We start from the raw sequence: 21,875 nt of genomic DNA on the forward strand, positions 1-21,875 counted from the left end.
AACACGAATTAATTATTAAATGCATAGAAGGAACCGACCGACCAGACAACTAAGTAACATAAATTTTTGGTGTCGAAAATGTAATGATTTTTTTAGTAAAAAGCTACTTATCCTAACGTACAATTTTCTATCTGGGGTTATTCCTTATTATCTAGTACTACGTTTAGAAAAAATATTATGATGATAATCTTAACGTTAATAACTGGTACGTTTAATTTATTATTTATATACAGAAATTATTGTATAACAACATATTTATAATCAGTTTGTGCTAAAACTTAAAATTTCATTAGTTATTAAGTTTAAGATACCTAAGCGGTAAGTTAAGTAACAGTTTAAACATGAAATAAAATAAGAAACATGAAAAAATGTGCACTCTGGATCACATAACTACAGAACTGACCAACATTGGATAAATATGGCAACACCGTAGTTGCTAAGACTTACCTGATAAGGAACGAAATCTAGATTTTGAATTAAAAATAGAACAGCAAAACCATTTTACTAAAGCACTTGAAATTTACGTTTTTATACGGAAATAATATTAATGTGATAAATGATAATAATATGGCTGTGTGTATACTGCTGTGTACTTTTAGAGTAAGAACTAATAGAAGGATTTTCAACTAAGAAAAAAGATACTATAATTTTAGTTTTTCTAAATAATAAAAGTCAAAACACTACTGTGTCACTGGTGGGGTAAGGCTTATATACTAAGGTAACAAGACTAGAAGTACAACGTGCGCCGAGTAGCTGAGTGAATTTGTAAAGTAATGTCCGTACAAATTAAATATTTTAAAATTTCCCCGAATCGTGTTACGATTGCAGGATGTTTTAAAGCAATAAAAGCGACATTTAAGGTCTAAGAATCGGCCCCCTGACCATACTCATACTTTTTAACAGTGAGCACATTGAGCGTAGATATTTTGTTCATAGATATGTATGCGTTTTATTTTAGGTACGTAACTAATATAATATTTTACAATGTTATGAATTTATAAAAGTATATTATTAAGATACGTATAGTCTGTCAAAAAAGTGAAGAAATTAAAAAGTGGCAACATCGTAGTGTCATCCCTTTTTTCTTAGATTGATTTGAAAGGGATGACACTACGATATTGCCACTTTTTAATTTCTTCACTTTCTTGACAGACTATAAATCTAGAATTATTATTTACTACTAACAAATAAAACAACGTAAATAGAAAAATTTATCAATATGCATATTCTTTTAAATAATCTCTCGTATAGACTAAAATACTTAAGAATATATTATCATAGCTGACATTTGCAAACACAAGCAATTTTCACCCTACTAGATATTATTACCGAGTTTAGCAATAATAACAAATGTATAAATTGGCAACACTTAAATTTAAACGTCAATATGATAGGCAACGAACATTTTCGCCGTCGCGACAAAACTTTTCCCGTATTATTTAATTATTCAACAACTTCTCATTACTGAAATAAAAATATGTACTAATATTATTACTACGCTCAATTCCTCATTTGAAATTATTTGGAGTGAAAAATTATAACAAAATAGCTAAATTGCCAATAACTTTGGTTCGATGTTACCATGTTTAAAAATGTCAAATTCTATTTAATGTTTATTGGCGAATCTATCACAGCTTTTTCTCTGTCACTGTCACTCAAAGATTAAAAATTATCTCACTCATCTAACATACTATTATTATGGTATAGAGCTTTGCTCTAAACACATTAAAATATGATATGAATTTTGATAATATGCATACATAATTATTATAATTATTATGATAAATATGAATTATTTATTATAACATTACGACTAAAATAGTTATTAATATATACGACAAAGATTAGGGATCAGCTTTATGATACATGTTCGAAAACAATTAAAAAAAAAATAGAATTTGACATATCTAAAGTATTTTCCTTCTTTTTTTTGTAAGGACAACAATTGTGACATTATTGTTCATTAGGGTTAGCTCATACTGAGATGCGACGTGGCGGAGCTTTTTTCAAAGTTATTCAAGTTTACCTCACTGGATATTTTATTCTAAACGACGCGCTGTTTAGCCAGTAGCTTGTAGCAGTTAAACAAACTTTGGCAATCAAATTTTCATCTACAGTGACTAAAGTTTTATTTCGATTTGTGATCTTAAAAGTCCACGCCCTGTCGCATCTTAGTGTGATCTGACTTAGTCTAGAATCTAAATTATTAAGCAAAGATTGTGTATATTTAAGTATACCTATTAAACGTTTTAAGCTTGCATCTTGAACCTCCGTACGCCAACACATGACGCCTCAAGCGCGAACCCTACGAGTCCCTTAAAAAAAGAAATAATTAGATAAACAGTTGAGCAAAAATTTTTAAAATAAAAAAATGTATTTAGCAACTTTCGAGTATTCAAAACGGACAACAAATAATTTTAAGTTATGTTTTAAACATGGGAACACTATAAAGGATTCTAAAAGTTATAGTCATTTTTTTACTGGCAACACTAAAAAATTACATGGCTAAACGCTGGCATCTAGCTTTAAAAAACTCACTTCTTATGATTGGCGCGGTTTGGCGTGCTGTGGTTGGAGTTGTGAGAGCTGTCACTTATCTCAGAACTAGAGCTCCTAATGTCACCCTCCATCTGGAAATACGAGTAAGAAATAATATTTTTCAGAAACATAATACTTTAGCAGCTCACCGATTTAAAAGAGACTTCAACATTCCCACTCAAGTAGGTAGTAACTAGTAGGTATTTACCACACCTAGACCTGTTATATATTACCGTACATTTCTGTGTAGTGTTCTTCTTCATTCAAGAACTTTTCTGTGACAATCCCCTTCTAAAGCTATCGACAAGTTTCTAAACAGTGTTTAGGATACTACTTTCAACTTTGATATAACCTTTCAAACTACTACGATTGGAATTGGATATTGATGTTGAGGAAGTCTATTACCCGTGAACAGCGGTAATGAGGGTTGTTGAAATTCTATTCGCCACCAGGTGCCGCGTTGTAGCCTAGGGTTATCGTGTCAAATGTCACGATATAGCTGTTATGTGTCACGATATAGATGTCATGTGTCACAAAAATGTCTATTTGCCACAATATACCCTAAGGGTCAATTCAGACCGCAACACGACGCGTAGATGCATTTCTAAATATGTATTGAATTGACAGACTTCAATTGCGTGAGACGTCTTGCAAATCTGTCAAATCCATACAAATTTAAAAATGCATTTACGCTTCGCGTTGCGCAATGAATTGACCCTAAAGGCTACATCGCGGCACGAGTAGCCCTAGCACGGCCACCAGTAGAAATGCGAAAGTAAAGACAAACTGTGGACATGAACTTAAGGTGCCGTTCCGATCTTTACCGCGGCCAATCGCGGCCGACAAAAATTCAATTAAAATACCACTTTATGACAGATGTCATAGAGTAGGATATTATTTGAATTTTTAGGACTAAAGTCTGTCATAAAGTGGCATTTTAATTGAATTTTTGTGAACGAAAAAAGATCGGAACGTTAAGTTTATCTCCACAGTTTGTCCATACTTTCGCATTTCTACTGGTGGCCGTGCTAGGGCTCTGGACACTAGTGGCAAACAAAACATCAACAACCCTCATTGCTTACCACACCGTACGTTTAACAGGCTCAACTAACCTTGCCAGCGTTGATGGACTTGTACGCGACCTGCAGGATGAGCCACGTCCACACCAGGTGGAGGGCCAGCAGCAGACACAGCAGCGAGTTGAAGATGTAGTACGCCGGGAACATCGGCAGCAACATGGGAGCTCGGATTGACGTGCTGAAATATATTGTAAAAGTTAGAGATGCAACAGGACTATGATGTGCAGACTGTGCAAGTGTGCAGCATAAAAATATAACTTTGAGTTGCTGAAAACGTCTTTATACCGGCTAGACTTGTGTCATGTGTGGTATTCAACGGTCAATGGCCTTCTCAGAACCTACACGTTTTGTTTATATTAATTTTAGCTTTTTTATTCGTCTTAAATTTAAATAACTGTATATCATTTGCACTTTAGAACCTTTATGTTACTGAAACTCAATATAAGCCATCATAGTAGCAGGAAATTTTCTACAAAGATACCACCACGAACCGTGAAACAGTGACAGAGCGAGATGCAAGATATCCCAACGATAGACGTACGAAATTAAAGCACGCAGGTTTTAAGTTTGCGAACTTACTCGGCTCGACGTCGGTGACACACACGTGAATGGCTCACACTGGATTACCATGTCCTCAGTCTCGCGGCTCGCAGTCTTGCCAGACGTACGAGCCGAGACGAGCTACGAGTAAAATTCCAAGACGGCGAACTTACGCGGCAATCTTTAAGTACGCGAACTTTAGGTGACACACAGGCGATTAAGATCGTCGAGCCATAAGTCCGCGTACTTACTCGCACGTCTGTCACCCCTTGTACATTTGACATGCGAGGCAGAAGATCTTCTACCCGCTTTGTCGTTGTATGCAAATCGTTGACAAAGTCGCAATAATAAGAATAGTAAAACAATAAGTAAGGCCTTACCTCCATATAATGTAGAAGGGATATATCCCCAGTCGTGTCGCGATCCACAGCGCCGTGAACACCGCGAATATCGCGTCGCAGAGTTTCTGGAAGTTCGCGTACTTCGCAGCTTTCGCTGCCTGCAACGTCAAACAAAAAAAAACATTAAACTACCCGCATTAGGTGCAACGTTTCTACATCTTCATGATATTGCATTACATATTTAGTACTCTTTGTGTCATCTTTGATCTTTATCTAACTTTATCTCCTCTTCTGTCTTCATCGCCTACTCTCAAGTCTCACTTCTAGTTTGGTAAGTGGATGAAATGGATAACTAAAATTTTATAACATAAGGGCAATTACCACGAAGCTGATAATATAGAGAGGAGACGGCCTAAGCAACTGTGCACTGTGATTTTCAACTAGGTCCTGACGTCATCATTGTGGGCGGGGCTTAAGTCAGTACACTTTCAGCGTTTGTCAGGTGCACACGTAAGGAGAATCGTATTATTTTGGTGTTTTTTGCATTTTCAACAAGAAAAGGATGAAAGAATTTTCAACAAGAAAAGGATGAAGTGTTGTGTTTTACAATGTCAAAGTTACTCAGACAGACGTTCTGATAACATGGATGGCATCACATTTCATCTGTAAATATTTTTATTCATTTTTTTTTTTAATGAAATAAGGGGGCAAACGAGCAAACGGGTCACCTGATGGAAAGCAACTTCCGTCGCCCATGGACACTCGCAGCATCAGAAGAGCTGCATGTGCGTTGCCGGCCTTTTAAGAGGGAATAGGGTAATAGGGGAGGGTAGGGAAAGGAAGGGAATAGGGGAGGGTAGGAAAGGGAATAGGGTAGGGGATTGGGCCTCCGGTAAACTCACTCACTCGGCGAAACACAGCGCAAGCGCTGTTTCACACCGGTTTTCTGTGAGAACGTGGTATTTATCCGGTCGAGCCGGCCCATTCGTGCCGAAGCATGGCTCTCCCATGTATAAAATTATTATTATTTATTATTATTATTCATTATTTAAATATAAAAGTTCTAGAATATTTTAGGTTTCAGCGTTTCAGTTTTCAGCGTTGGGGTTTTAGAGGAAATTGCATACCTTTAGAAGATATTTCCATTTTAAATGTATCTTCTATACAAAAAATTAATATCACACGTTATCGGATGTTAAATGATGAGAATTTCGAATCTGCGGATAGCACGGATCTCGAGCCTATACATGACGATATTATGTTGTTAGAATTTGACGAACAATTATATACAACTACAGGTGACTATTTGCGTCGTCAAATAGTAGCATATATTTCTGGGTATGTGGTCAAATATTTACATTCCAAAATCAACTGTGAGAACTGTCTCAAAGAATTATATGCTGATGACTACGGTGATAGTGACCTTGATTTAATAAAAGCTAAAAATAAGGGTGGCCTTACTTACCCATCTCGGGATGTAATAAAAATATGTTTAAGAACCGAGTGCAGTATTCGTTGCTTTAAGTCGGAATCTTTAAATAAATTTTGTAAACAAAAAATTATATCCCATACTTAAAAATCACTTATAGGACAAGATTGTTTTAAACAATCGGCCAACCATATGTTTGACCAATCACCTACAGTAAATCATATTACACTTCTGATGAAATCGATTGCAGAAAAATATATTGATATTCGTTTTAAGCATTTTGCAACAATACAAAACGATAGGGCAACCAACCGACAACAACTAACAAAAACTATAATTTTTACAGGTAATTGATTTTTTTTAATAAAATTATGTTTGTCATATCATTTTGTTTATTATTTTAAAACTGCCTTCAAAATTTTGAGATTATGTTAATCGATAGAGAGGCGATTAGCCATGATTATGTCAGGGCTGCCACAAAGTTTGTAGTGGTTATCTACAGTTCAAATTTATCTTTTAGTTACTTACTTAAAGCGTTTTTAATTTTTTTAATTATTTTTTAATCCATTCAATATTTTTTATTTAATTCAATCTTAACAGAGTAATATAAACCAGTAAGGTATTTCGTTTATTTTGTTAATAAGTATTTACATTGTTTTATTTCTCAGATACAATAATGCCTCGAAACTATAAATATAATTTTACTTTAAATTTATACTAATAAATAATTAAAGAAACCTTCTCAAGTTTGCTTGCCTTTATCCAATAAAGAATATAATATAGGGAAACTGTAACGAGGCAGTCCTACGAAATTTTTTCAATCACCCCTCAGGTGTGTCTATTGTCCCCCGATAATTAGTAATTAGAAATTACGTATATTCTGTGTATTTTTAGTAACTACAAACATATCCGAAGAGGAACAAATTTATATCAATAGTTTGGCCTAAGACTCAATACATACACGACTAATTAAATTAAGAAATTTAAAGAAAAACCCCGCCAAATTCTTTTTTAAAGTTTTTTGGCGGGGGTTTTTTAAAATTTCATAATTTTATTTTATTTTATGCTTTTTAAAATTGTGCAAAATAATTCCTATCAACAGGATCATATCATATATAAAATATGTCCTCTTGTATGAGGCCGGCAATATGAGCCCAAACATGAAACCTCCACTTTGGGTTCATACGGATTTCAGCTCCTATAGAATCCAGGTGATCCAGCAGCAGCATGTAAATATTTACTGTTTATCTACGTCTTACTGGTTGTCGCAATTAAAATGAGCCCAAACACGAAACCTCTGCTCTAATTTGGTGAGGAGTTGGGTATCCTATCGATTACCAGGTGATGCTGCAGCACCACGCCAACTTTTTAATGATGTGTAATGTGTATATATTCATAAATGTCACGAACCAGAATGCAAAATATAAAACTCATCAAACGACTGCAAGTTGCTAATCGGCCTATCAAGAACCAGATAAACCGTGATATTTCAGCAATGAGCAGGCTGATGATGGTTCATCATCAGCCTGCTCATATAGCTAAGAACATTCTCGATCATGTCAGCTTTCAAACAAAAAAAACTAGATCAAAATCGGTCCACCCGTTTGGATACTACGATGCCACAGACAGACAGACAGACAGACAGACCGACAGACAGACAGACCGACAGACAGACAGACCGACAGACAGACAGACCGACAGACAGACACGTCAAACTTATAACTCCCCTCTTTTTGGTCGGGGGTTAAAAAAGTGGGTATCCGTTCTGCAACCTTACGAAAATAATTACCATAGTTCGAAGACTATCTATTCACCCCAAATTAGGTAAGTACATTTTTTAAAGTTCTGAGCTGTACGTCTCAGGTACATCCCATAAATCATAATATTCAAGCATTTTGACATCTAGTGTCAGATAGCTGAACTACGTAGTAACATCAACATCGACCTAAGCTAGTAAACTACTAGCTTTTAGCCGATAGATGAATGGGCGGAGCTTGACACCCCCTCACCCCGCAAATTGTCACTCGTCGTTTCATAAGGAAACTTGATTACGACATCTCCTCTCTATATCAGCTCCGTGGTAATTACTCATTTTTTCCCTTATAATTTGGACAAACCTCGTATCTTACCTACTTCTAAATTTTCAACTAAATATGTCCTATGTCTACCTTTCCTTTTCCATCCATACTTACATCCAGCAAAATATCAGCGCAGTCATGCGTCAGCAGCACCAGCGTGCCAATGCGGTGGAGGTTGCAGACCCAGCTGAAGGATATGAGCGCGATGGTGGCGATGTGGTGCACGAACATCTGCCAGAAGTCCTTGCGCCGCACGTCCCAGAATTGCGAGATGGTCAGCGCCCAGTAGAACGCCGCCGACACCATGTAGTACCACCAGACGTCGTCCGACAAACCCTGTCACAGTATAGCTCTTGATATGGCATCCTCTGCTGAGGAGGATCAGAGGAGAAATGAGAAAAATGTGGTGTTACACACGTAAGATAATGAACGCATATTCCTGATTTATTGATGCTCTGTCGCAGTGGCGGCCTTACCGATTGCGAGGCCCCGGGCGGAAGGTCTTTGCCTCCCCAGGCGATTACCCTGTTCGCCACCCCATAGAGCCGCCACTGCCCTGTCGAGTCATCTAAATGCCTCAGGCGGTTTGATACACTGTATGAGTGAAGAAATTTGAATAATGAAACTTTTTCTATAGGTAAAACCTTATACACCTAAATCTAATGAAATATGAACTCACTTTAGGCTAGGTAGTATTCAGTACGAACATGATATTGATGCCTCTAATCTCAATTCTGCTTTAAACCTTTAGTTACAATTGATACGATGAGATGATGAGAATTGGGACGAAGCTCTACAGATGATAAACTCAGGATATATGGACTTATTTACCTGATGTGGATACCCGATGTAGCAGTGGTCTATGTCCCATAGCCACTCCTTGTCCCACAGTATGAAGATGCCATAGGAGAAATTACACAGGTAGAAGGTGGCTCTCCACATGTTCTCACAGAACTTGACCAGGGTGGACGGCTTGTCTTGGCTGCGGCGGAGCCTCCACCATCTTTCCACCTGCCTCTCCGACATGTCTAGCTGCTTCGCTAGACCCAGTATCTGAAAGGTAGAGGAAGACAGACTAATGAGGATATTTCAAGGAGTCATCGTGGTTCGAAAGATTCCATGACCGCGAGTGCTTGCAACCTTGGAAGGACTGAAATGAAGAGATAATATTTTAAAAATTGCAGAAAATACAAATGCTATAAGTATGTGTACACAGAAGAAAAGATAATAATTACCTTTAATGCAGGTACATATTGGAAATAACATATCCATTATTGATTATACAGAGTATATAAATGCAAATTATATTTTTACAATGATTTCTGTAGTGTATTTATGTGCTTGATAGCATGCTGATTACTGTGAATTGTGTAAATATGTATTATTTAAAACTGTAAAAGAAACCTATACCGTTAATATATACCGTTTTTAAGCCATAACATTCTTCATCATAAAATATAATACAATATAAAATATAATACAATATTATGTATAAGGCATTTTAGACGTGCGCGTTTTTTGCACGCTCGGATTCAGCGTGTTTTCCCAAAGATACAGCAGAAAACGCGCTCGTTTTAACTCTCCGTAAGGTTTGCTGGACAAGGAAAGCACTATAGACAAGAGTAAAAATTTAAAGCTACAATAAAAGAACAATGAAAGCTATAAATACAATGAAAGCTATCTAACTTATAAGCTCATATCTTAATGTGGTAGTCGCTAACGATAATAACAAAATTACGAATATTAATGATAGGACGATATCAAATAACAATACGGACAATGTTAGATCGGCCGGAATAGGGGATTGGGTAATTATTATTGATATCTAAGGTCTATTAAGGTTAATAGTTAGTTAAATACCGAGGCATGGCACCGAGGTTACGGGCGTCTATAATATTGTAGGGTACAAACATTACATTGATTTTCAATTGACGACATGTGAGAAATAGATTTAGAAGGGTAAAGAACAGTTGCAATATAAAATAAAATTGATAATAAAGAAATGAATTAAAAGGGATAGGGGATGTTAAAAAGAAAAAAAAAATATCCACAGCCGAACATAATTATAACCTTAAAAAGGGGTAGCCGGCTTAGCTGGAGCTTATCTCATAGGCCGTAGCGCAGCTATCCGCAACCCGCGGCCCGCCGGGACTTTATCTGTGGCCCGCGTGACGTTAAACCATTTTGAAATTCACGCCCACCGGCAAAATAATGTAACGTCGTCGTGAAAGACGTGAAATTTTTTCCACTTTTAAATCGTTAATTTTTAAGAATGTTATTTTTTAACCCTAAAAATTTTTTATTGCGTCCCGTGAGTCGTGACACCAAGACCAAGACATGTTTGTGGCCCGTATGAAAAAAAGGTTGGGGACCACAACGGCGTAGCGTGCCCCACATATTTCCTGATCCAAAAAAACCTTAGCTTGAGCATAGCATGAACAAAAAATGCAGAAAGATCCTGATAAATTAACAGACGCCCTTTGTGAATCTATAACTGTAGGAAAATACTTTTTTGAAGCCTAAGCAAGGCCTAAAATATAATAGTTACGCAAATATATTTAGACGATATTCGGTTTAAGATGACCCCTTAATTATTTGGCTGCAGCGAATAGCGATATCGATTTTTCTCAACAATGACTAAAGCTAAGAAATTAAATTCCTTGTCAGTATTCATCATGTCTTTGTATTTGAATTACCCATAGCATAACACGATTGGTCAACTTGTATAACACAGAATAATTAATCAAAAAGACCTCTATAAAACAAGGATTCTAATTTTGCCAACAGAGGAGAGTGATTTAAGCTTCCAAAGTTGTACATAGATTAGTTTAAGCATACACTATAATTTGCCCATAGCTTATTATGAAATATATTTATGGTTTTTAAATTACGCGACAAAAACCATTTTGTCGCTTACGCCCTTTCTATTTCTTGCTGTTCCATTTCTTGTTTTCAAACTTAGAAAACAAGCGATCCAAAACATAATATCCAAAACGAATTATTACTTAAACGCGGCGTCACCTTATAAGTAAATGTTCCAAAGGTTTATATTTCTTTCAAAAAACATAAACATCACTGTTCACAGAAAAAATGATAACGACATTTAAGTGATAATAAATTATTATCGCGTAAGTAATAGATATCCGAATTCCAATAGTTTTGATAAGGATAAGATTATCGTAGCGCCTATAACAATCGCCTTATCAAAAATAACTAGATTTAATTTTATATTTTACTTTATGGTAAGGTACCAAAAATATACGTTAGAAGAAGCGGAGAAATTAAAACTTGTTAAAGAAACTAGTGTTTTATTAGAATCTTCTAAAAATTATAATTCAAATGTAACCTGTTTCTCTAGAACTGTCAGTCATAGTCAGTCATTACATTACATTGTTACCTACCAAGATCTGATAACCGCAGGCTAAATTGGTTCTATACTATCTTCATGCTCTACTAAATAACGTTGAACAACGTTAATGAAAATGGTTTCAGGCTTATTTCAGACAAACAAATTTCGTGTGGCAGCGTTAAATGGACGATATAGGCCCATAGCACACGGCGTATTTTAAACGCGCTGACGACGCGCGTTTCAGGAACGCGCTTCTTCGGCGCCGTAAACGCTGATAGTTGCGTTTGCACTGATAATAGAAACGCGCGCATGAAGCGCGTATACGTGCATTTGAAGCGGTACAAACGCGCGTACAAAGGAGCGGAGTACGGGCAGAGGGGGTGGGGGTGCTCACGCCACCACTGCGCCCGCGCCTCAGTTGCAATAAGGTTTTATTGTGTGCTGCGCGTGTATTTCGTTTAAAATGGAACCCTTCGACACCGACCGCTTTATAACAGAAATAAACAATCGTCCAGCTACATGGAATTCACTACTGCCCGAATATTCAAACAAAGTGTTAAAAAGAAATGCTTGGGATGAATTGTGCCACATTTTTTATGACAATTTCAATGAAAAAACCAGTAAGGAAAAAAACCTGGCAGGTAAGATTTCTTATATTTATTTAAAAATAATGTATTATAGTTTATAGTTCGACGGTACATAGAACAGTAAAACAGTAGAAAATGTAATTAGGTAGGTACCCTAAATTTTAGAATCTTGCCATGGTACTGCACCTTCATCACTAATAAAATAGTCAGCGTACATATTTCGTATCATAGTTCCGCTTAGTTGTCCCTGTGACAGTCTTGCACCAATCGAAATCAAACTTGCATCTTCAGGAGGATCTTCAAAACCAGCTACACTCAAAGAATTATGAAAATTATAACCGTCACGTTCACGTATGAAATTATGCAGTACACAACAGGCTTTCACAATAGCCACACTGAAGTCCACGCTAACGTTCAGTGGCCGATTAAAGATTTTAAATTTGTTGCTTAATATACCAAATGTACATTCAATGTATCGTCTGGCACGTGTCAAGCGGTAATTATATATTCTTTTCTGCCGTGGCAAGATTTTTCCAGCATATGGTCTCTGTAAATGTTGAGATAATGCAAAGCCTTCATCTCCAACAAACGTAAATGGTATTGGTACCCCATTATTAGATATTGGTCTCGCATTTGGTATATTATAATTTCCTTGCCTTATCTTTTTGGTCCATTCACTAAATTCATGTATTGTTGAGTCTGCAGCTTTTCCATAGCATCCAACATCTATATCGATAAATCTGTAATTTGCGTCACATATTGCAAGCAATACGATGGAAAAATATTTTTTATAATTAAAATACTCTGATCCACTATGTTGAGGTTTTATAACTCTAATATGTTTCCCATCGATAGCCCCAAGTAGGTTGGGAAAATTTGCGTATTTCATAAATCCTTCAGCAGTTTTTAGATGTGATTCTTCGGTTGGTTCTGGCATACAGATGTTTTTTAATTTATCCCATATTATTTTCACTGTTTCACGGACTATAATGCCTGCCGTCGTTTGTCCACACTTAAAGTCATAGTGAATATCTGAGAAATAGCAACCCGTAGCTAAATACCTGAAAAGAATAACATTATTAAAAATCACTTATTATCGTAAATTTTACATATTTTAATTAAAATAAACCTACAACTACTTATTTCAAATGAATTAAAATTAACCTAAAAAACAACTAAACTATTAACATTATTTATCGTTTTCAGTCATTGAACTTCAAAGAAAATGGAAGAGTATTAAGGACGCTTATAAAAGAGACAAAGCGAAGAACAATAACTGTTCCAGTGGATCTGGAGCTAAACCTAGAAGACCCTACATATATTCCAATTTGCTAACTTTTTTAGACCCGCTTTACGAAATAAGATCTCCAAGTCAAAATGATGATGCAGCTCTGCGGAATAACCAAGACTGTGATTTTCAAAAACCACATTCACCAAAGAAGTCTAAAAAGACTCCAAAACATGAAGACCCACAAGACAAATTGTATGAAGCACTGACAGCAAATCTCAAACAGTCTAAGGAAGCAAATAATACAATTTTATCTGAAAATCCCGACAAACTGTTCTTAGTTTCGTTGGCTAAAGATTTTTCTGCTATCAAAGAGGAATTTAAGTTAGAGGCCAAAGCTGATATGATAAATTTAATTCGTAAATATAAAAATATGGGACAGTCATCGAGGACATTAAATGAAAATAGATACCAAGGTGCATTTCAATATGAACATCAGTATGGATACCAGTCTGGATATCAGTCTGGATCTGGATATCAGTCTGAATTTCAGCCACAATATCCAAGTAATCAATCAGCGCCAAGAAATGAATCTGTCAGTTCACTCCAAAATTTGGATAGCAATGAATCGGTTACAAATGACTCCGACATCATATCTGACATGTATGATGATATTGAATAAATCTTTTTCTCTTATTCATAATCTAAGTGCACTTATAACAATTTACGGTTGATTTTAAAATGTAACAGGTCAATAAATAAATAAATACATAATAAATAAATACTAGTTGTTTTCTTACCTCAATGTGATGAGCAAACGTTCTTCTGCCGATATACATGATCTCATTGCTGTATTTTGACGAGTTAACTCAGGTTTTAGAATCGAAAGAAGTTCTTGGAATGACGAATATGACATTCGATAACAATTATAAAATTTCTTCCATCTTCTATGTACTAACAATTTTTTAAAAGTTGTATGATAATGACCACCCAATCTTCTTTCACTCGTAAATGGGTCTATCCAATAAATTCGCTTTTTTTTACGTTTTTTACTTTTTAAAAGAAGTACTAAAGCCAACGTAAGCAGTGTTGTCTCAACCGACGCCATTGTACAACTGAAGAAGAGGAGTCTCTGATCAAAACGCAAAAGCTACGAGCGACTACAGCGCGTCTGTACTGCTGTATCTGCGCGTATACGCGCAGTAGAGGAACGTTTTACAATCGCCCCGTGTGCTTAATTACCTTGGTTGCGATCCAATCTCGTTTGAATCGCGTATAGGCGCGTTCTCTGCGCGTCGTCAGCGCGTTTAAAATACGCCGTGTGCTATGGGCCATACGCTTTCGGAGCGATTAGTCTTCGTTTTACGTTCATTATCTATTCACTTGTCCACACAAAAAGCCCCAGTACAAAGTAAACGTAATAACCATAAACTTTAATAGAGGCACGAACAAAAAATCCATTCCGCATGTAATTGTTGCTCGAAGTGGGTCACAACTCACAAGCCGAGCTCATCTCGCAGGGTTGACGCGACACTTATATTGACACATAAACCTGCCTATTATGCCCACAAACTTGGTACTTCCAACTAAAAATCTGCATGCTAAAGAAAGTTTTTATAAATAATTCTGTTTTATGAAACTGCAGCCGAATTTACTAAATAATTCATACTGCTTCCGTCGATTCTTTTAGAAATCGGTTTGCAACTTCAAATCTTCTTCCTCTACATGAAATTTCTTTAGGCGTTCCATCAGTAAAGAAATTAAATCGGACTAAAGAGGATAGAAAATGCGCTATTTTATCCCTAGCCATTAGATTTCATTCCAGCAAGGCATATTGTTGCTGATGGCATCCTTGGCTCGTGAGCGCTAGGCGTTAATTGGATGCCCAATAGCTCTCATTGTGCCTAAACGTTCATCTGATTTCTTTCGCTAACTCAACGCTAAATGTTTCCAGATGCTTCGAGCGATTTGCACCAATTCGTTGTTTCATGCCTTAACCAATAGAATCAACTGTTTCCAGTAAGACGGTAATAATCTGTAGGATTATTTTTCTAAAAATCTATTTCACATTATTCAAATATTGGAGGAATAATCCTATATTGTCAAAACCTACCTGAAATGGGTAAACGGTCCAAGTATTTTTCCGATGGCTACAAAAGCAACATTCTAATGTTTCGCAGCTCAATTCTACTAGCTGTCCGGATGCAAGATGTCGAGGATTAGTCTATTTTGGCATATATTCAAGGGCTTTCTATGCAGCTGATGCAGAAATATAGGGTAAGACGAACAGTTAGCTTAAAACATTATATGCTTTTCTGCAACAAAAAAGGGACAGAAAGAGAGAAAACTGCTTTCAACCCTGAAAGAATTTCATGACCATAACAATAAGAATGGATAGTATGATGTCACCCTAGCTGTTTTGGGATTCTAAAACGCAAATATGGGAATTGATATGACGACATTATCCAACTGATAAGTGATAACATCGTGTCAGGTAGATAAACCCCCACTAGCCCATCACCAGATTAGGCACGCTTCACCTACTTATGACAGTACGAGAATTCATGCATTTTATGCAACCGGAGCAAAAAGTACCAACAAGCCTATAAAACCTTGAAATCTCTTTGATCTGTGAAGAAAATGTAATATACTTCAATGGCAGGTAATACACGCATCAATATTATCACGACTCCGTGATAATAGTGATGGTGTAATAGGCCGAATCGCAGTATCACAGTGCACTTGTGAATCGCGTGATACTAGAATCATGATAATATTTATGCGTGTAATACCTGCCAATAAGATTCATGATCTTTAAACGATTTTAAGCTGCAAGACTCAAGAGGAATTAGAGTTACCAAAATAATGAAATATGGCATCGCGTTGGCCCAAAGACGCTTAGAAGAAAGACGGTTAGAAGGAATATCCGAATTTTCGGATTTAGTTTAGGCACTGCTGTTTAGTTTATTCTTCTGGTATTTTCCAATTTTGTGCACCTATTCAAAAAACAAGTTCCTCCCTTACTGATGATTTAAACCATTTTTTTTATGAAATAAGGGGGCAAACGGGCAAACGTGTCACCTGATGGAAAGCAACATCCGTCGCCCATGGACACTCGCGGCATCAGAAGAGCCGCAAGTGCGTTGCCGGCCTTTTAAGAGGTAATAGGGTAATAGGAGAGGGAAGGGAAGGGAATAGGGGAGGACAGGGAAGGGAATAGGGTAGGGGATTGGGCCTCCGGTAAACTCACTCACTCGGCGAAACACAGCGCCAGCGCTGTTTCACGCCGGTTTTCTGTGAGAACGTGGTATTTCTCCGGTCGAGCCGGCCCATTCGTGCCGAAGCATGGCTCTCCCACGTAAAAAGTCTCCCAGTATTTTCAGAGCGAGATAACTATTCACTTCAGTCTTCGAATACTGTATAGTGCCAGTACCTGCGGCACTTTAAACGTCCGTATGGCCCACCTACGGCATTTCCGCAACATGTCGGCCTAGTCCAGAGGAAAGATCGGGTCAATATGTTTGAGACCAACACCTTCACCAGGATCGAATCTGCACGCCTGCAAAGGTCTACCCACTTGGCCACGGACGCACATATTACGTCAAGGATAAGTCCATGTCGATATTGTTAATGTATTTAACGTCACTCATCTTCTTAAACGTAAATACATTGGATACCACGTAAATCTCATTATAAGCTATTGTTTGTAGGGGACTTTGATACCGCTCGCACGTATTGTTTTTAGAATTGATTAATAGCCTAGAAATAGATTTCAACCATGATCAAACGCTCTTGTAGGAAGGTTAAAATTATCAGGAGTAGGTACACAATGATATTATGCAAATAGCTAATTGACAACATTTCAAATATTTTTTGTACTCAAGGGCGTCGCCAAGGGGGGGCAGGGAGGGCCGACTGCCCCCCCCCCTAGAGATTCTAAAAAAAGTTGCCAAATATAATGCAAACAACGACCACTATAATATTAAAATCTGGTAATAGATGTAAGGCTCGTACTACAAGTGAAAAGCTTTATGTGCTGTCGACTTTACCTACAATTCATTCATACTTTTCTCATTTACAGAGAATGAGAAAAGTATGAATTGTAGTAGGTAAAGTCAACTTGCCCCCCCCGCGCCATCGGCTGGCGACGCGCTTGTTTGTACTTGTTTTATGACGAAATATAAAAGTGGGGGTTAGGTTAGGTTAGGGGGTTTATTTTTGAAAATGTGGTCATTTTCATTTATAAAACTTGGTTTTTAATTCTGATCATTCTAAAATGACTTAAGCGCCAAATGGCGTCATTGGTACGGTTGAACAACAAAATACCTTTTGCACGTCATATCTTATTTTTTTTTTAAAACTGTCAGTACTGTCACTGACTTTGTGGTACTTTACTTTGAGGTTATTGAATTTGATATTGTGTTTAGATCTGCATTATTTTCGTTCCTACAAGTCTACAAAGAGAATATAATCACTACGTTTTCAAGTCTACAAATATATACTAGTAATCTGTGCCTACAAGCAAAGGTGTGTATCGTATCATATTCTGCCGTACCAATGACGTCACAAGTGGATTTTTCGTTTTAATTTTTTTCTCGGAAATTAATGATTAAAAAAAATCTGTAATTTTTTTTAGGACTTCGGAAATAAAAACAAAGAAATGGTATTTTTTATTTTTGATGATTAATTAAATGAAATGTTGTCAATTGAGATATTTGAACGGTAGGTATTTTAAATTTTTAATGGCTTCATCTGTTTTGTTATGAACAAGGAATTGAAAACGCAATTCACAGTCATCTTTATGAGTTTTTCTGAGTTATTTACCTCGTGACGTGATGGCCATGCCCAACTTATCATAATATCTTTACCTATGCTGTTTTTCATTTGAGTAATAATCGTGCTGTCGTACATATAAATATTTCTCTATTTTTCCACCTTTTTTATTGTTTAACCTTCTTTGAACTGTTACGATTATTTTAAGATCGAATCGGTCCAGCAGATCTCTAGTTTGAGATGTCTCATGAGGCATTCATTATTTCATTTTATGTCAGAAAATCTGCCCGATCTGATCAAAGGGAAGCGTATACAGTAATAAACTAAACTAAATCAACTTTAGAGTTCACTGCGTCCTGCGATATTAGCAGCGCTGAAAAATTACTTATTTTTACTTTTGTATGGGCAAATTCACGACGCCGCCGCACCGCGCTGCCCTGGGGCGCTTGCCTAATGCCTATACAAATCACTAAAAAAATTGTCCTTTTAGCGCTGCAACTTCTACTCTACAGTGATCTTTTTACCTCTGTATGAAATGCATATACGCATACACACCCTAGACCTAAAGCAAAGTATTACAATATTATCTAAAGTGTTACTTGTTTGTTAGTCCCGGGCCGGTAGAATGAATATTGACACAATAAGCCCATATGAACAGACCTTAAGAATCATAGCACGCGCCCCAAATTTAAGCGCTAATACGGGCCACGGCCGCTCTGATTGAAGCTACTCACTTTAACAACCATAATATTAATAATTATAATTAGGCATTCGAATGCCACGCCGCACCGTTTGAAGTCTGTACGCCCCAGGTTTGTGCCAATGACCTAGATGTGCTTAAACCCCAGAAAACCCCTGCAGACTTTAGTTGCGACCTAATTAAATGGCATTTAAAACATGTACAAGGTTTATTAGGCCTTAATATTTACTCCATGCTTGTGCCTGTCAATATTCTTCAAATGGCAACAATCTGACAAAGGCATACCTACAGCTGCCTAAGTACTGGTGAGATATTTTAGTAAAGCACATGATGATATTAAGATTTTCCTTCATTTTCTCGAACCACGATTTTTTGATTTGGTATTAAAATTATTGTGAAAAAATATCCACAGCCGAATATATAACCTTCTCCTTTTTGTAAGTCGGTCAGAAAAAAATAATGCGTACTCTTTACTTTCGACCACTGGGTAGGTTGGTAGGTACTCCAACAAAAATTAATATTTTTTTGTTACAAAAGTCGAATCCAACATGCCTTTTAGACTCTACATCTCTTCTAGAAAAACACAGCACTTCTGAATTCTGGTTCAGTGCAGAGGTGAAGCACTTCTGTCGGGAACCAAACATGGATTACGTGGGAGAGCCATGCTTCGGCACGAATGGGCCGGCTAGACCGGAGAAATACCACGTTCTCACAGAAAACCGGCGTGAAACAGCGCTTGCGCTGTGTTTCGCCGAGTGAGTGAGTTTACCGGAGGCCCAATCCCCTACCCTATTCCCTTCCCTGTCCTCCCCTATTCCCTTCCCTTCCCTCTCCTATTACCCTATTACCTCTTATAAGGCCGGCAACGCACATTTGTTGCAGCTCTTCTGATGCGAGTGTCCATGGGCGACGGTAGTTGCTTTCAATCAGGTGACCCGTTTGCTCGTTTGCCTCCTTATATTTCATTAAAAAAAATGGATGATCAGTTAGCATATAGGAGTGACGTACCAGTTTAATCCAGGAATAAGTCTATACATAGAGTCACTAAAAAATTATGTACTCTCGCTTCCAGATCAAAACGAAGAAACGACGGTACAAATATACTACGATAAACGCTATCCAATTGAGCTTGAAAAATGCTTCCAGCAAAAAATGTAGAGGTCGGAAAGAAAGAAATGTACTTACAGAACAAACCAAGAACTTAATCAAAAGACGACAGCAAATAAAAAACACCCGCGAAAAAACCCGAGCAATGAAGAACGAATTGAGAGCTAATATATAAATTGATTAGCAAATATATTAGAAGAGACTATAAAAAATATAGAGCCAACACTATTAAAAAATATCTGCAACAAAAATCAAGCTTAAAAAGAGGTTATAAGGAGCTGCAAACAAAAAGAAATTGGATAGAGAGTTTAAAAAACACTGAAGGGTGCAAATACAACCGGAACGAAATCATAAATATTGCAACTGACTTTTACAAAAAATTGAATAGTGCGACAGAGAACCAAACTGCATATGCGATGCAATCAGAAATGTCAGTCAATCTCCCAAGCCATAACATAAAACCGGTAGAGAATGAGGAGGTAGTAAAAGCAATAAGAAAACTAAGAACTGAGAAAAGCCCGGGGGCAGATAATATAAGAAACGAAGCTATTAAATATGGCGAGGAGGTACTAACTCTACCAATCACAAACTTATTTAATATGATAATGAAAACCCTAGAGACTCCAACTCAATGGTCCGACTCTATTATAATTCTATTATATAAAAAAGGAGATCCAAAAAACATTGGCAATTATAGGCCTATAAGCTTGCTGCCAACTTTATATAAGCTCTTCTCTACAGTTGTAAACAGCAGAATGAGTAAATTACTTGAGCAAAAACAACCCATCGAACAGGCGGGCTTTAGGAAGGGATATTCTACAATAGACCACATTCATACAGTGGAGCTAATTATAGAAAAATATCAGGAGTTTAGCAGCCCACTGTATATTGCTTATATCGATTACCAAAAAGCCTTCGATACTGTCTCGTATAAAAGCATAGCTCTCGAAGCACAGGATGTAGAGTCAGACTATATAGAAATACTTAAAAAACTTTATAACAAGGGCACAAGCAGAGTCAGGCTGGAATCTTTCAAATTTTGCAATTGCAAGAGGTGTGAGACAAGGGGACCCCATATCACCAAAGCTATTTAGCGCTGTGCTAGAAAATATCATAAATAAGCTGGATTGGGAAAAACAAGGCTTATCAATACAAGGTAAAAACCTTAGTCGTTTAAGATTCGCAGACGATCTAGTTGTGTTTGCTGAAACCAGCTCACAATTACAAAAAATGATAACAGACCTGTGTAGAGCTAGTAAAAATGTAGGTCTCGAGATAAACATATCGAAGACAAAAGTAATGACCAATTATAAAAGAAAAGAAATAAAAATAAACAATGAAAGCTTAGAATATGTAGATGATTATATATATTTAGGAAAACAAATAGGATTTAAAAGAAACAATTATATTCTAGAAGTTGATCGAAGAATCAGGAACACATGGAACAAATATTGGATTTATAAAGAAGTCTTCAAAAACGATATGATACCAATAAAACTAAAGAAAAGGGCAATGGATACATGTCTTATCCCATGTTTAACATATGGAAGCCAAACATGGAAGTTCACAAAAGTTCTAAAAAACAACCAGAGGGCTCTGGAGAGAAGCATGATAAACGTTAAAAAAATCCAAAAAATAAGACATGAAGAGATAAGATCCAGGACTAAAGTAATAGACGCCCTTCAGTACGCACAAAAACTAAAGTGGAAATGGGCCGGACATATAATCCGGCTTAAAGACCATCGGTGGACGAAAGCGGTCACAACTTGGAGAGGACCACAAGGACAACAACTTCCGTCGCCCATTGACACTCGCAGCATCAGAAGAGCTGCAAGTGCGTTGCCGGCCTTTTAAGAGGGAAGGGGAGGGAAGGGGTAGGGGATTGGGCCTCCGGTAAACTCACTCACTCGGCGAAACACAGCTCAAGCGCTGTTTCACGCCGGTTTTCTGTGAGAACGTGGTATTTCTCCGGTCGAGACGGCCCATTCGTGCGCGAGTCCGACTTGCACATGTCCGATTTTTTTAAACTCTACCAAAAACATAGAAATAGAACAAAATTGTAGCCCATGTATGTAAAAATATCAAGACTAATAAATAATAATGCCATTGCAATAATTATTTATCTT

General features: G+C 37.0%; 3 protein-coding genes across 4 annotated transcripts in view; 1 reads left to right on the plus strand and 2 right to left on the minus strand.

Annotated features, from left to right (window-relative positions):
• Window positions 1-1,836: 1,836 nt before the first annotated feature.
• The window catches only part of LOC121727823 (ceramide synthase 5-like), a 32,018-nt gene continuing 11,979 nt past the window's right edge, over window positions 1,837-21,875 (minus strand). For both annotated transcript variants that reach the window (XM_042115843.1, XM_042115842.1), the window contains 6 exons: window positions 8,837-9,058; window positions 8,120-8,341; window positions 4,538-4,656; window positions 3,651-3,795; window positions 2,539-2,630; window positions 1,837-2,315 (listed from right to left, as the gene is read on the minus strand). In XM_042115843.1, coding sequence (XP_041971777.1) covers window positions 2,306-2,315; window positions 2,539-2,630; window positions 3,651-3,795; window positions 4,538-4,656; window positions 8,120-8,341; window positions 8,837-9,058 — 810 coding nt within the window. In that variant the 3' untranslated portion in view covers window positions 1,837-2,305. The remainder of the gene's footprint in view (window positions 2,316-2,538; window positions 2,631-3,650; window positions 3,796-4,537; window positions 4,657-8,119; window positions 8,342-8,836; window positions 9,059-21,875) is intronic.
• LOC121727827 lies at window positions 11,557-13,919 on the plus strand. The gene is made up of 2 exons (XM_042115855.1): window positions 11,557-11,995; window positions 13,148-13,919. The coding sequence occupies exons 1-2, from the start codon at window positions 11,818-11,820 to the stop codon at window positions 13,849-13,851; spliced, it is 882 nt and encodes a 293-aa protein (XP_041971789.1). The 5' UTR covers window positions 11,557-11,817; the 3' UTR covers window positions 13,852-13,919.
• On the minus strand, window positions 11,997-14,490 carry LOC121727822 (protein ALP1-like). Its single transcript, XM_042115841.1, has 2 exons — window positions 13,970-14,490; window positions 11,997-13,002 (listed from the first exon to the last, which is right to left on the minus strand). Exons 1-2 carry the CDS (start codon window positions 14,275-14,277, stop codon window positions 12,096-12,098), a joined length of 1,215 nt encoding a protein of 404 aa, XP_041971775.1. The 5' UTR covers window positions 14,278-14,490; the 3' UTR covers window positions 11,997-12,095.

The sequence above is a fragment of the Aricia agestis genome, chromosome 6 (genome assembly GCF_905147365.1).
Source record: "Aricia agestis chromosome 6, ilAriAges1.1, whole genome shotgun sequence".
NCBI lineage: Eukaryota > Metazoa > Arthropoda > Insecta > Lepidoptera > Lycaenidae > Aricia > Aricia agestis.